This window comes from Motacilla alba, chromosome 8, assembly GCF_015832195.1.
Source record: "Motacilla alba alba isolate MOTALB_02 chromosome 8, Motacilla_alba_V1.0_pri, whole genome shotgun sequence".
Lineage (NCBI taxonomy): Eukaryota > Metazoa > Chordata > Aves > Passeriformes > Motacillidae > Motacilla > Motacilla alba.
Genome location: NC_052023.1, coordinates 18780042 through 18796796, shown reverse-complemented (window position 1 = coordinate 18796796; position 16755 = coordinate 18780042). Strand labels below are relative to the sequence as shown.

Genomic DNA, 16755 nt, shown 5'->3' with positions numbered 1-16755 from the left:
ACTCAGCAGGGACCCTTCCACTGTGCTCAGGGCTGCTGTAGCTAATACATAAAGCTCCAGGCTACTCCAGATGACTTTTTCCACCTGCTGAAGTATAATACACATGCAACTACTGAACTTCACTTAAGGTTTGAAGAGACATTCACACTTATTTAAAAATTCATTAAAATATTCAACTTTATTAACAGTATATTTACATTTTTTTTCCTGCTCTTGGTCAACCATGGTGAATGTTCAAAGGTAAAAAAGCATTAAGCAATAACCACAAGATGAAAACATTTTAAACCTATACAATACTTTATACACAAATTTATACAAAGGAACACTTAAATAATACAACTGGACACAAAAATATACACTTTTAGAGAAATTCACATCAGTAATTGTATAAAGCTCTCTTCTGTACTAAGGGTCCTGAAAATTTAGGACTAAAACTTTAGCTCTGTAATGCAAAAGGGTTCTCGTGACAGTCCTCAAAGGCCACTATATAGCACACGACAGATTCAAGGCTATCAGCTTATAGAGTTCAGTCTGTGTATTCAAGTTTTGAGGTCCTTGATGATTACGCGAACATCAGAAATAGAGTGGTTTAATAAACGGTACGGAGGAAAGCAGAGGTTTAGAGCCAGTATTAAAATCTGTAGGCCCAAAACACCCACTTTGTATTTCAACAAGTGTTTGATACGACCGTTTCTTCAAAAATAGAAAGAGTAAATGCACTTACATAAAAATAACTTTTACTGTTCAGCAAGCGTGCTCGTGTGATTTTTATATTAGTACAAACTTAAAAAAAACCTGCCATGTGACTTTTAAAAGAAATGATACCAATTCACCTCCCTACTTAAGTACATTTACATTAAGGCTTCGAATCAGCTGACCCAAGATTTTACAACATTAAAACGAATGGGTCCACATGGATGCCAGTCTGTCTCATTGAGACATAGCGTGACTAGAATTAAAGCTCACCACCGTAAGGAAACAGAAGGACACATGCTCATGCCTTGACTCTATTGTTTGTCTCTGAACTAAGAATGGAAAGTTTAGCAGTAACAGTATTCATGGCAAGAGACAAGTATGTAACAGTTTGTTTATAAAAGCAAGTTTTTTAGTTCAATGGCAACATCTTTGGAGAAAGCTCCTGTTTCAATTCCTACAGATTTCATGCAGAGAGATGCTTCTTAAGATTACCTTAAGAAATTACATTTTGATGGAGTTGGAATGTGTATCCCACACTGCTGATGAAAGAAGAGTCCAAACGGTCTTCCTGGATATTTGTCATACATTTGTATCTTGCAGTAATGGTTCTTTAGCTTCACCAGGAGCTTGTGGGCTGTGGGGATGGCTGTGGCTGCCACAGTGTTTCTTCCAGTTGCTGGATCTTACGTTTAGGTTCGTATGTTCAGGAATAAACAAGGCAACAAGTAGTGCCAACAGCACAGAGCACGCTCCAAATAAGAATGGGGGTCCAGGAATTATGGAGTTCTGAAAACAACAACAAAGTGTTAACAAGCCTTTCAACACACCTTAACAGCCTACGATTGCTAATTGCTCACTTTCAAGAGCTCCTGCCTGACACACTAGTGAATACAGTGCAGGCTTTGAGAAGAAATGTGAAAGAACACTACATCCTCAGATTTAGGACAAGGGAGCACATGATTCTTATTAATGCTTGCCAACTTTTTTTTCTAGTGCAAGTTCTTCCTGCTGAGTTTCCCCAGAAACTCAAAAAAAAAAATGGCAGAAGGACAACAAAACAAAAATATTCATCACTGCTATCTGTCCATCCTTCCCTCAAGGTATCCTCCTCACAAGGGTCACAGTTGTCTATGACTGTCAGCTGCAGCTATTTGAAAATTAAACTAAACTAGTGCATGCAATTAAACAGATCAGTTAAACAATCCTCCCCTAGAGGGACTTAGAAAGCTCTTTCTACACCCTCCATTTACAGTCAGCGTAACAAAATGTACCACAGCATCAAAGTGGAGAACTGATGAGCACAGGAGCCCTTTCTACCTTCTTCTTTTGGAAGCAGTAAGCACAACAGAAACGTACCTGTTGTAAATGGTATTGCGCAACCACGCTACCTCCTGACGATGATTCGGGCATGGGCAGTTCATTCAATTCAACGTGAAATATATAGAATATAAAACCATATAGCGCTGGTCCCAAACCATTACACAGTCCTCGAATTCCTGTAATCATCCCTTGAACAACACCTGGGAAAAGTAAAATATGTGTTCTTCTCTAGCTGTAGTTATACATATATAATTAACTATTTCCAATGCCTTAATTGACTTGAAACTATTGCAAGCAGGAAAGCTCTAAATGCACTATGTTGCACTGTGTTGCACTATGGGTAGCAGTAAACAAGGAAGAGCCTGTCATTATGTAATTAAGTGGCAGTGCCTCCCATGCTTAGCTAGTTCAGAGGCCGGGAAACGCACACTGTCTCACACAGGAGAGAAAGCACTGCGTGCAACAGTGAGGAACGGTGCACTGAGTTTGCTGAATGTTCTGCGACTGTAAGGCCTTGTTGAGTTTTCCCTCTGCAGCAGAAGTACATGGTACACACACAGTGCAGCTTCCAAGCAGCCTGGATTTAATGTGGTGCCCCAAGCTCAGGTATCTGGGCTGCCCTGGCTGACGAGCACTAAGCCCAGACCCCAGTCTGTCTGTGTGCACAGTATTCCTCAACTAGAATTCCAAGAACCAGGAGCAGACCTACCCTGCTGGTCGGCATCGGCGGTTCGTGAGACCAGGGCGCTGACGGCTGGGAAAGTGATGCTGGACATGGCAGCCACAGCGCCGGCCGCCCACATCATCCTGCAAAACACACCTGCGGTGACTGCCCGCGGCCGCAGCTCTGCCCTGGCAGCGCGGGGACGCCGGGCCGGCTCTCCTGCGCTCGCACAGGGATGGGGATGCACGGGATGCAAGGCACACCAACCCCGCATCAGTCAAAGCAAAGTGAAACGTGCATACCATGGCTCTGACCCAAAGCCGTACCAGGCCAGCTGCAGGATTTGGAACCCCAGGCCCAGCAGGATGGTGTTCTTATTCCCAATGGATCGCATCAGTAAACTCAACACTATTGTCTAACAGAGAGGGCAAAAGTAAAATGTCAGAAAAATAACGTTCTTAGAGGTTAAACGCAAGTAAGCTGATGAGTTAATGAATTAAAAAAAAAAAACACCTGAAAACATTCTCAAAGTCAAATACATGCAGAAATATTATTTTAAAGTAGTGTTCTTCAAAAGCAGTATTTGCCTCTACCAAAAAAAAAAAAAAAAAAGGCAGCATTTCGCAAGTTCTATGATTAAACCATCATCCCTTCTTCAATGCACAAAGGAGTTGGTTTTCCCTTAATGAACCAAACACTCGTTGTCAAGTGTTTTCATCTAAGTTAAGAGTCTTAACCAATTTCTAGAGATCTAGAAAAAAACACAGAAAAGCTGAGTTATGTTTATGGAACCACAGTGTTCTCCATTCTCCACAGTGCTCCTTTCTTTTCAGCTTGCCAAACCAATGACACACAGAGCAATAACTCACCTGTGCAATAATGGAAAGAATCCCAAGAACTGCTATAAATGCTGCAACACTTTCAGATGAAAATCCCATTATCTATATTAAAAAAAAAGCAATTTTACTATTAACCATAAACCATGTGTCATGATGTCACAAACCCCAGTGAGGGAACACACAATGTAGAACACCAGTATTATTCAGTTCCTTGTTTTTCTTCCATTACATCAAACAAATAAATGAAAATAATGGGGCATAAATAAAACCAATTAAATTGTTCCCTCAAAAAATAACATCAGTTCATATTGAACCTCATAGTCTAAGAATAACACAAATAATTACAAAATACAAGAAATTGTTTTATAACTCATTCATCAGTTTCCTCTCTTTTTGCCTGTCTAAAAGAGAAAAACAGAACAACAAGGGAACTTACATCAGTTGCTGGGAGCTTCTAAATTACATGAGTTATCTGTATTTTCCATAATAGTTCAGTAATACTGAAAACTATCTGAAGTCCTGTAAATTTACTTTTGTTCAAATTCATATCAAAATGTTACATTACCTGTCTGAGGTATAGGAAGAAGCTGGAATATTGGCCTGCCTCTGGGAGGTAGGAAAGAAAGACTGTTATGCAGATTAGCAGCACAATGGAGTCCTGGCCGACTTTCTTCAGGGACTACGGCAAGAAAAAAGAATTACAAAACATTCCACCTTCATTTCCAAAAAGCATCCCTAGCTGGGCTCTGAAAAGCCTGACAATTAATGAAGTTGTTATGCAGCACCACCAAAGAATTCTCTGTATGTTTTGTAAGATTGTCACCAAAAGGATCACCAGTGAAGCAAGGTGAAGCTTGAAGAAATTGGAGGCTTTCTTTTGCAAGCCTGAACTACTGTAAATTCAGACTCTCCCCTGTGTCCAAAGCTCAGTATCTACAAATAGCAAAATATTCCCAGTTTAAGGAGCTTACTGCAAAGGGGTCAGCCTGTTCCCATGAAATGGGTGCTCCCCAGGACGCTGGCCTCATCTTCTCTGGCAGCGATTCCGGTACAGCAACAAGGATGAAACAAATGTCCAACAAGGCGATTGCTGTAGCCAGCACCACCACCAGGCTGTCGCCGTACGCTCGGCCAAGGTAGGCACCGATAGCAGGGCTGGTGACTAAACTTGCTGCAAAAGTTGCTGAAACCTGAAACAAGTAACAGCTGGTAAGATTTTCAGTGAGACAAGTCAGTAGTGTTATTACCCACATTCCTCCTTTTCAGAGGCCTAACATTATAATCACACAGTGATTAAAAGTAACCTTTTTCCTATGCCTATGTGGTAGCAGCTGTGTATTTTAGACAACCACAATTTGTTAAGAAAGGTTTTCTGATAACTGGACAGCAATGTGAGGCTCACAGCACTCTCGCATGTACTGACCTAATTAGGTTTAATTAACTGTGGATTCTGCTGATACCTCTGGGAAGCAATGAGCTGTATTTAATCTTCATACCAGTGAAATACACATGTCTGTTAAAAAAAGCGCACATGCATAAAGGGTATACTAAATGTAATATGCTGGTCAGTCCAACTCAGTAGCTGTCAGTTAATCAGCTGGCCTTGTGAAAGATACTAACTTAAAAACTGAAAGAACTTTCTCAACATATCTCTGATGTGTACAGGCACAAAGAAACTATTTAGTTCTATATCCTTTGCTTTCAGCTCTTCCTGCTGAATGGCAATGGATTCTGTAACTTAAACACAACAAATGATTTTGCTAATCCATAGTAACATGAGGCTGTCAAAGCTCCTGGGACCCGGCAGGTTATCAGGAGATAGCAGAGAAACTGAGTTGTAAGAACTTCAAACAGACAAGTAACTCAGCTATGTTTGTTCTGAACTGCAGCTCAGGAGAGTGACTGGAGACACAGGCAGGGGCAGTCAAGTATCACACAGTGGCAGTTCCAGAACAAAAGGTGAGATTTCTGAAATAATGACAGAGTAGTACCAGTGTGGGCAATAGTACAGGAATAACTGAAGCTCCTCAAATTACACCATTAAGACTGATAACAGCCCGTAAGACAGGCATGACAGCTTTTAACAAGGCCATGTTTTGTTTCATTCAGAAGCAGAATATTCAAGAGATACAAGACTTGATGACAGGAACAATTAAACAGAAAAAAACTACTCCAAATTAAAATCAACTTGCCACAGAAGAAACAAACGCACAGCTTTGAAAAGCATTACAAACTGAAGGGCTTAGTACTGAATAGCACAGGAAAAGAGCCCAAACAATACATACCAAACCATAGGCCATGCTCCTCTCGTGTTCTTGGGTTATGTCTGCTACATACGCAAAAACTACAGAAAATGTCACTGCAAAAACTCCAGACACCGAGATTACAGCGAAGTACCACCTAAGAACACGATGAAAAAGATTAGAACAACTAAACAGAAACAAAAAGTCCATTCAATCCAAGTGCAGTTAAACAGTAAATCACCTTGTCCAACCTATCTTGACAATTTACTGAGAGAAAGCCAATGTCACTGTGTCTTGATAGAATTGTGTAACACATATGTGCACCAAGTACAAGCAGCACGATTTTGTAACATCTACAAAAAGCTGCTGTGATTAAGTACTACTGAGAAACAAGGAGCTCAGCTAATAAACTCACCTGGTCTATGACCCAAAGCAAATTAGGAACCTCAGTATTTTGAGAACTTGGCCATTGAAAGGCCTCCACGTTAGCCATATCTGTATGCTATAGACACTAGCACTTGGCATTTGAAACCTTACTGTACACTTAGAAAAGAAGCTCCTTCTGAAGAGGGATGAGCAGGCTGTGTGACCACAGGGGAACTGGGAAATGCTGATGGAGCTGCCTGAGCAGCTGGCCTGGCCTGTGTCAGTGCAGGCTGGGCCACTGCTGCTCCACCCTCAGGAACAGCATGGGTGAGGAGCAAGCTCTGACTCCTGCCCTACCTGGGCAGCATTCCAGCCAGTTAACAGGTCAGTGGGGTGCACACAGCATGAAAGCCGGTCGATTTTAGAATTTGAGAAACAAAAGTGTGTAAGTGCTGCAACATTGTACCTTACAAATGGTTGCCTCATGCACCCACATTAGGTAAGGTTTTGATTTCAGAGTCACTGGCTGGCAGCTGAGTGAGAACTGTGGCCACAATCCAGACCTACACAGTTCACTGGACAGTGTTCTCCAGCTTTGGCAGATGCGCTGGATGTAGGGCATACAGCACACAGATCAAAATCTGCAGCTACTGAAATTCTGACCAAGGCCTTTGGCCTTATGGGAGCTGCTTCAGGTTGACTGTACCCACAGCTTTGCACAGAAATAATACAAAAGCCTCAACCTTCCATGAAGCACAAAAGAACATTTTATCACAATGACACACACAAGCATTAGATAGCAACCTTGAAAAACAACAGCCACTCTGGCATGAAACAATTTACTAACCATGGGCTGATCTTCATTAGTGGTATCGGTGCACAGGTGAAAAATACTGTTAGCAGCAAGAAGGACTTTCGTCCCCACACATCAGACAGGGCACCTATGAGTGGGGCACTGAGGAATGACAGTAAGCCCTAATGAAACAAAACATGAGAAGTTAGAACTAAGAGCTCAGACCCGTGGTAGCTGACCACAGCGCAGTCTGAGAGCAGCCCGGGCTCTGGCTCCATTCAAGCCAACGGCGACAGCGCGATGCACCAAAGGCAACGTGGCCAAGCATCACTGATCTATCCCAGCTCTGACTACATAAAACTTGAGATCTGTTATCTCAGAGCTACACAAAATTCAAAATGCAGATAATCCAGTCATACAAACAGTTTCATGAACTGTGCTTTACAGTCTACTGGACCAACAAACTCCAAGTGAAAAATTATCCACTTTCAGCACCACAGGCATCATTTGGGATTAAGGAACTACCTTTTCATTTGCTGAACCCAAACAGTAGATACAGACCAAGCAATACCTTACTAAAAGTAAAAGGATGCACATTTGCACTTTCAGTAGTAATTTATTCCCATTTTATTCATACTGTGAAAGCCATCTTGAAAAACCTCTTGACTGTTTCTCTCGGTTGGCAGTTATTTCTACAATTCTCCCACCATTCACTTTAAATTGTACTTGTGACTAACTTCTGTCAACTTACCTTTACTCCTTGAATTAGACCATTCATTAGAAATGTATGTTTTGGGAAGGTTTCATGCAAAACCTGGAGAGGAAATATGAATTTTACACAGTCATTTACACATTATGAACTACAAATATTGCTCATGATACATCTGACTTTATGATGCACAGCAGTTTTTTTATTTTTCATAGAGTTCGGAGAGAAAATCAGAAGAAAAAAAGGCAAACCACAAATAATGTGACTGGTCTTTAATTTGCATGGAAGGCATTTTGAGATTTCAGTGCTTGAAATATAAACAAACCACAGAGAATCTAGAAAATTATCTCTGGCCAGATTCTCCAAATCCAATTTGTCATCTGTTGGGGACTGGGGAGAGACAGAGGAGAGATGTCACCATCCTGAAGTGGCTCTCAGTTTGGTGAGCAGAATCCAGAAACACAGCTGTCTCAGTTTGATTTGTGTCTAGATGAGAGGGATTCCATTCAGTGAAGTTGTGCAGTTCACACCCAAGACACTGTTGATGGGTAACATCAGCTTTCAGGGCAGCACCAAGACTGCTTTTAAAGTGGAGTTGGCTTGGGATATTTTTAAGCCTTCACTCCTTTCAATTTGTCATCATGTATCACTCACAAATTAAATCCAAATTAAAAGCAACCAACTACATGAGAAAGTACCTTGATACAAACACACTGGTGTGACTGTTTCACTAATCATGGGGATGCTTTGACTGGTGTAACTGGTTACCACATTTCAAGTATATTTTTGTCCTTACATTTGTAATATGCCAATGTTTTATGGCATCTTGAAAGAAAAGATAATTTCATTACCACCTTACTGGTTTCAATCAGAAACTATTTACATGTAAGCTTGAGCAGATTTGCATGTAAACAGCTGTGCTGCACCATTACACTGCTATATTGAAATAAATGAAATTTCTGATACCATCTAAAAATATAGAACTTTCCACTTGCACAACAGAGCAGCTCAGTGATATGTAATTTTCATTTCATGAAATTTAGAAGATGCTCAGTGCCTTTGCAGTAATTGTCCCACCTCCCATACAGTGAGAAAAAGCTCCTGAGGATCACCTACCACTAAAGTGGGAGCTGTCAGGAGTCCCCAAGCAAAAAACTCCAAGAAGATCACGATAACAGCATGGTAGACACTGGGTGAACCTATTCCTTGAGGCTGAAATAGGAGAAAAGACAAGTGATTAAAACATCTGATCATCTATAGAGTCATGAGAAATTCATCTGAACACTATAAACAGAACAATTAATAATGAAACAGGATTCAAAACTTGGGAATAGTTACCCAACTAACTGGTATGGAACGAACCTCCTTTTTTTAACCCTTTGATGCTAATGCCCTAAAGTGTCCTACTCTTACTCTGCACGATCCTTCACTGCCATCTCTAAAATATAAACCACTTACACTGCCAGTCTGGGAAACAAGGATGTTACAGGGAAAAGATACTCTTCTTCAGATAACTAGTTAGATTTCCTTGAGAAAAGTGTTTAAGTGTACACATGGACACAAAGCCACATGGAATCAAGTTTCCATGCAGTGCTCGCACTCAGCTATCCCCAAGTCTCACTACCCAGCCTACAAAACAGCTCTTCTGTTACTAAAAGGCACCACTGCTCCATACAAAACATGGCTCTAAACCAGAGAAGAAACTAAAATATGAACACCAGAAGCAAATCTCAGGAACAGCACTAATCACTTCCTAAATACTGAGTGCAGGCCTATAAAGCAGTGTGCTTCAAATGCAGGAAGAGATGCAGATAAAAGATTTGACAAAAAGAACTTGAAATTCTCAGTGATTTGGCAGCATCAGAAGCAGCTTTTGAAGAGAACAAAAAGAGAATGGGTGGGAAAACCTGCTCATCTCGCAGACTCTGTAAATGCTGTCAAACAACATGCCACAGTTCAACATTTGCAAATTAAGGATAGGGTTCACTAATTATTCTCATATGAAAGCAGTATGAATAACTCCTCAGAAATGTGTTCTTTCAACTTAGAAGCGCTGCCTTAACACCTACTTTACTGGTTTTGTGCGAAGGTGAGTTACTAACAGAGTGGCTCTGATGTGATCAGACCTGGCTTTTACACTGAGCTAAGGACCTCAGCTGCTTCCCAGGAAGGCTCACTGGGATTTTATCAGTGTGTGTAAGTAGCTGATGGAGGAGTAAATACAAGAGCCAGACTCTTCTCAGAGGTGTCAGAGACAGGACTGGAGGCACATACTGAAATACAAGAAATTATACTTAAACCTCAGAAAAGCAACCCTTCCTGAAAAAGGCTGCTCAGTGAAGTGTGGAGTTGCCAAGCTCCAAACCCCACTAGACAGAGCCCTGAGCAAACTGCTCCAGCTGACCCTGTCTGGGGTAAGAGACTGGGGTAGGTGGATTAGGGATGTTGGAGGTGCCTTCCAGCCTCAAACACTACACAATTTTAAGTTGCAGTTAGGTAATACTGGCGTCGTTCTTTTATTAGCAGATTTATGCAAGCCATACCTAGCTTTTTTTTCCAGGTTCCAACATTTCCGACGTAGAAAAAAAAATCTTACTGAACAAATTTAGGAAATAAATACAGAAAACCTCACTGCCTACTCAGTCCTATTGCTAAATAAGATCATAATTTTCAAAAGTAACCATAACAGTCTGTAAAAGGTGAAATACAAAGTACCTCAGCACTGTGCTATTTTTCTTTCCCGAGCCCTCTTCAGTAAATACAGACATACCATACCAATATTTCTGCTATTTTTTCTGCCCATTCTCCCAAGGATGTAAATTAAGAGTCATTGTAGGTACAGAGAGTGGCTATAATTATCCTCTCTTCCCACAATTCCTTTCCCTTCCCACCCACAATCCTTATTTTAGCTTTGGGTTAAAAATTCATCCAGCTCTGCACAACCTGCAAGTATCAATGTTATCCGTCTGACTCGCTCTCATGAAATCAGGCTCACTCTGATAGCCCCCAGATTCCTGTCATGTTGCTGGCTCGTGACCCCCCGAGGCCTGACAGACAGCGAGGGAGGTGTCACACAGCATCCCACCCCTCCCAGCACGGGGGTCAAGAGCACCTCCATTCACAGCAAACACCGGTGCCTCCAAGGCCATCTGTGCCCGTGCTTCCTTCGCCCAGCTCCGGGCAGCTCCGAGACCACGCGCGCAAAGCGAAACGGCAGCACGACAGCGGCAGCTGCTCTGCACAGGGGAACTGCTGCTGACTTCAGAGGCCTCAGGTGCGTCACTGCTGCCCTCTGCCATGTCACCCAGCTGTAAGCAACGCCGACAGAGCTTTCCAACACACTGACAAAAACAAGCTGAAGCGACGTTTAGATCGCTACGGTGCACTTCCCTGCTTTGCTGTTGCTAGTGCTCACCTATCACAGGTATTATTTGTTCTTTTCTATAAAAAAGAAGTAATTTAGTCACATTTAGAGCATCACCTCTACAGTGATTTTTAAAGGTGGTGGCAATTATCAAGTAGCAAGGGTGCTTCTGAGCTGAGAGCGCAAGGGGAGGATAAGCAGTTACACTGCAGTGTATTAAGATGCATTATAAGCATTCAGTGCACAAGGTTTCAGTGCCAGCCTGACGCACTCTCAGAGCCCACAGGTGCAGTGCGGGTGCTGGGGGTCCAGCCCTGCTGTACCCTACAAACCCGTCCCCTGTGCTTTCCTAACGGGCTAACGCAGCGTAATGCAATGGCACGAGTGCGACTGAAGCAGAAGGCCCCAGACCTGCAAAGAAAAGATACAGAGCCCTCATGTGAACAAGCTGGAACTGATGTTCCATCAGAGCAACAGCAACCCTCCTCTGGCACCAGCAGCCAGAGCAGAGCGCATCTGTGCCTGGCTAAACCCGCTGCACAAACGGGCCTCCAAGAGTGCCTTGTCCTCTGGTTACAGAGACCATGCCTTTAATCAAACACTTTGTACTGTCAGTCATGCCAGTGATAAAAAGTGTACATGCCAGGCAAGCCTAAGAACACACATCTGATAACAACACAATAACCATCAAAGCAACAAAGGTATCGTGTGTAAGAGCACAGCTGCTGCTCCTCTGCTGGAAAGGGAAAAGCACCAAATGAAGTTCTAATCTCTAGTTCATTTCATGACTGCTTCAAAAATGCATCATCATACATAAGACAGATACATAAAGGAAGGAAGATTTAAAATTGTTGGGGAAAAAGAAGTGTTGAAACAGAAGTTGTGGCTGCCCCACCCCTGGAAGTGCTCAGCGGCAGGCTAGATGGGATTTTGAGCAACTTGGTCCATGGGAGGTGTCCTTGCCTGTGGGAGGGGCGTTGGAAATAGATGATCTTTAAAGTCCTTTCCAACCCAAACCATTTGTGACTCTGTGAAACCACATCACTGGTGTTACTGCCTCTCTTTTGGTGAAATCTGACAACACACACTTGAGTACAACGCACCGTTACACATTCTTTCTGTGATACAGCTACTAAAGCTGCAAATAGAAAAATACAAAAATACCACCAAGCACCAACCCAAGCTCCTGCACCACCCACTGCCTTGTCAAGGAGACCCAGCAGAAACTGCAGTGGGAAGAGAGGCTTTGCAGAAACAATGGGTGGGTTTTCCTTTTTGTTTGTTTGGGGGTTTTTGTTTTTGTTTTTTTCCAATCAGAAACTCCTTCTGCCTGTGCCACTGCCTCATTAACCATCTGTACATTCATTCTGGCTCACACAATTTTTTCTCATTTCAAGCAGTTCCAAAATAAACCAATCAGGCTGGAATGTTTGCACAAAGATTCTTGATTAATTACTGGTTTGCCAGTGGGAAACACTGAAGACACGGGGGCCATTTCCAGGTACCTGTTTCCCACAGTGTCACACACCACACTGGGTAATGAATGAAGCAGCCGAGGACACCGAGCACTGAAGGCCAACTTGACATTCCAGCAAATATTTAAAAATTCCATACACGAAGTTTCTGCTGTTGCTATAAAGAACACTCTTATATCAAACTTCATAACTTAAAAAGATGTCTTAAAAACAAGTAATTTCCCAATCATTTATTTGAAGGCAGAAAGTTCCACAAGTAGAAGTTTTTGTTGCCTGACAATAATCTACCTTCTAATACCTTCATCTAATGTTTATGGCTCATTTTTACGTGATTTCCAAAAATTAGATTAATACAGAACTCAGAGGAGTTGGCACTCAGCTTTTGAAACTGGTGGCACTGAATAATGTACTAAAGGTATCACGGAATGCAGTTAATTGTAACATACTTTCTCCTCTCTTGGCAAAGGAAGTTAAAGTTGAGAGGTTAGGGACGCTTGGAAAAACACTGTATCTTAATCAATGATACTCCAGAGAGAAATTATGAAGCACCATGTCCCCCGAGTAACAGCACTGCTTGTACTGCTCAATATAAAATATTTGCATTTGCATCTGTACAAGGTAATCTCATACATTTCTATCCTTAAAAACAGCAGAGACACATCCTGGAAAAAACACCAACAACCAACATCAGAATTCATTCTGCTTCCTAACACTTCAGTAATCCAGCCAGTTGGCCACTTCGATGAACAAGTATAGTGACTCTCACACCTGTCTCTTCTCCATTATTGTTCCAAAAAGACAAACTGATGGGCCATCAGCAATTTAGTCTGTCAAGATGTCCCTTTATTTAAAATAAAGGCGCTGTATTTAGAACAGGGCACATCGAAGCGGAAAAAATCCAGGGGCAATGATACATTGGAAGTAACGGCACCCATCAATACAAAAAACAAACAAACAAACAAAAAACCAAAACAAACAAAACCCCCAAAAACCCAAACAACCAAAAACCACACCCAAACTAACTCCAAGCTCCAGCAGCCAAAACACTTGACAACTTCCTTTCTTTTTCGAATTTATGTATTTACGAAGAAGCAAAACAGAGGGGGAAGAACCGCAAAACCTTTCTCCCAGGCACCCTTTGGGGAACTGCTCAGGCGCTGGCGTCTGTGCCCCTCTCGGGCCCGTTCTGTCTGCCACGGGCACCGCGGGGACAGCGCTCCGTGTCCCGCCGGCAGCCCCGCACCCGCGCCGGCCTGCGCTGCCCCCGCAGCCGCCGCTCCCGGGAGCCGCGCTCGGCGAGGGTGGGCTCGGACATGCCCCGCTCACCTCGGGCGGCCGTAACGACCCGCCATGCTCCAGGCCCGGCGCCTGAGGCCGCACTCGCTCCCGCGACCCAAAACCCGGCCCACACGAGGAACGAACGGCGCTTACGGGCGGAGCAAAGCAGCCCGACACGCTCGCAGGTGTTCTCGGGCAGCCGCCCCGCGGGCACCGGCCCGGGCTGCCGAGCGCGGCCATCGGGGCTGCGGCGGCCGTGAGGGCACCGCGATCGACATAGGCGCGGCCGCCCGAGGCCCGCGGGCCCACCGACCCCCGCCGGACCGGGCCCTACCCTCCCGGGGCCGGCCACCGTACCGCCACGGAGCCCGCCGCCAGCCGCCCGCGCCCCCGGCCTCACCGTCCCGCCGTCCTTAATGATGATCTTCTTGGCCAGCATGATGCTGCGGTTCACGGCGCGCTTCTTCTTCTTCCCCGCCTGGGTCATTTTACCATCGCACCCCGGGGGCGGCACCAGCGGCCCCTCCCGGCTCCCTGCGGGCCTCGGCTCCCTCCGTCCCTCCGGCGCGGCCGCCGCCACCCCTCACGCGCCCGCCGCCATCTTGCGCACCCCACCGCGCGCGCAGCCGGCGCTGCGCATCACGCGATCGCGCCATTGGCCGCGCGCCGCTCACGTGTGCGAGGCGCCGCCCCGCCCGCGCCGCGCCGGGAAGTGCGGCCGCGCCGGGACAGAACAACGCCACGGGATAACGCACCGAGCGCGGCCCCGCGGGAGCCTCAGGTTCTCGTCCCCGCAGGCATCACTCGTCCCTTCCGAATCGAAACACCCGGAGCTGCTGAGGCGCCCGGGAAAGTGGACCAAAGGAAGGCAGTTAGTACGGGATACACCTGACATTTCTAGGGCCAGAGTACACAAACAGCTATAATCCACCCTGATGATCCAGCTTGGAGACAGCTACTCTTCTTTCTTACTATCAAGCTTTAAGCTTAGCTTATGAAAGCTCTAACACCTTCAAAGGGGCAGGTCATTCCAGGTTCTGATTTATCACAGCGCCTGCAAGTAACAAGATAACAGGGATCAGCTTCCCCATAGCAGCATGCCAATTAATGGAGAAAATCTTTTAGAAACATATTGCTGGCATGATTAGGTTTTCTGTGGCTTATAAATTCATCTGCTGCTGATGTCCGGCATCACTAAGGAGCAACAACTATCCATGCTATACCATTACATCTACAAGATACAGACACAAGTCTCCATGGCTGTATCCATGTATCGGTCAGTTCTCTATGCTCTTAGTCCTCCGTCTTTCAGCCCTCTTGCTGCTTATTTCCATCGCCCCAGCTCCTGTGACATCCCCGTTTCCCCCAAAACCTCAGCTATACAGGAACAGCTTTTAGCTTCCTAACAGTGGAACTTATCCCTGAGGTACAGAGCGGCACGGCAGCTCCCAATGCGTTACCAAACGGGTGCCAAACACTCACCACTTAAGATCGTGTGGGCTTAGGTTAAACCCTTCGCCTTAAGATCAAGCACCCCTAATCTCATCATAACGTACCTTTTAAGGAATTTAGAACTTGCCGATGCACAGCCCTACTCAGACCAATGGATCTAGACAAAGACAAGCCGACTCCCGCTCCTGAAACAGAGTGCATCTAGCCGGTCTGGGATGTTTGCTATTAACAGTCATTTGTTACAAGTATCAGGGTGTCACATTAAGTATTTGACAATTCTGTCCCGCTTCTACATGAAAAGGAGAGGGATCCGAAAATAGTTTCAAGTCTATTCCTCAGCATGCTGTTAGATTTTGGTGGGAAAGTCACACACAGACATGTAGGTGACATGTCAGGCATTCACATAAAAAGTCAACACGGCTACAATGCCAGCAAAGTCATTTGGTAACTAGGCTGACAAGATGGTTTTCTATCCACACCTTCATATTAGACCAATACCTGTTATTGATGTCATTATCTCAAAATACATTTAAGTATCAAGTTTGCTCGTGTAGACAGAGCAGATGATTCAAATAATGAGAATGTAGAATAAATTTGCTATTGCTGTCATGAAATTCAGCCAGCTATATATTTTCAAATATTAAACTCCACTCACCTACACAAGTCTCAACATAATCTGCTCTAACATTATTTAACTTACATATTAACATAACATTAACCTTAATATTTAACATTATTTAGCACAAACTCCAGAGGAAGAGAAACAAGAATTGTCTGCATCATTTAAACACACACAGTGTTCAACCCTCTCTACTAAGTAAATACTACTACCTGCTAGCTGTAGAAGACATTACCATCATTTTGGAAGAGGGATGAAAAAGGACAGAGTACTTATCTCCCTAGGGGTATTCCAAGGCACAGGCAGATGATGGTTTCACTAGTTTCAGGTAAGATTCCTCAGGGAGTGCCTTTACACCAATCTTGAAGAACAATGTCCCTAGATAAGGAATCATTAATTTGTTACCTAATAGCATAACATTTTCAGTTTAAATCATGTTGCATGTTACCATTCAGAGCAGAGCAAAATTGACAAAAGAAACTGATAGAAATGAAGTGTCTGAAAACTGCTGGTGAAATGACTCCGTTTTATTATAGGAATCTGCAGAATGGGCAGAGAAACATGTTATCCATCATCTATAGAAATTGCTTGTAAACTCTGGTCAGGTCTTTGATATATTGTAAATTACAGCTACTCATAGCTCTTAGGGTGTTACAGTGTTTTACAGCCACACCCCACACTGTAACTCGGTATTGATACTCAGGTGCTCCCTACCACCCCTGGGTCAGGGCACATCGGGGGTTTCAGACCACAGGAGCATCACAAGAACACTGCAAGAAGTCATGACACAATGGTCAAAAAGAAGCATGTCTCAGTCAAAATAAAATTGCTGGCAACATTCAGTAAGATGTATGTTAAAAGACACCATTAAAAAATATCCGATAGCCTTCTAGAATTTACAGAAAATTATACTAAAATTATATTGTGAAATAATAGG

General features: G+C 43.8%; 1 protein-coding gene across 1 annotated transcript; it reads right to left on the bottom strand.

The window, feature by feature from the left end:
- Positions 1-151: 151 nt before the first annotated feature.
- Positions 152-16116, bottom strand: MFSD14A (major facilitator superfamily domain containing 14A). Its single transcript, XM_038144855.1, has 12 exons — positions 14148-16116; positions 8747-8842; positions 7673-7735; positions 6976-7103; positions 5805-5919; positions 4491-4709; positions 4085-4198; positions 3550-3621; positions 2983-3095; positions 2726-2823; positions 2053-2216; positions 152-1482 (listed from the first exon to the last, which is right to left on the bottom strand). The coding sequence occupies exons 1-12, from the start codon at positions 14232-14234 to the stop codon at positions 1276-1278; spliced, it is 1476 nt and encodes a 491-aa protein (XP_038000783.1). The 5' UTR covers positions 14235-16116; the 3' UTR covers positions 152-1275.
- Between the last annotated feature and the right edge of the window lie 639 nt (positions 16117-16755).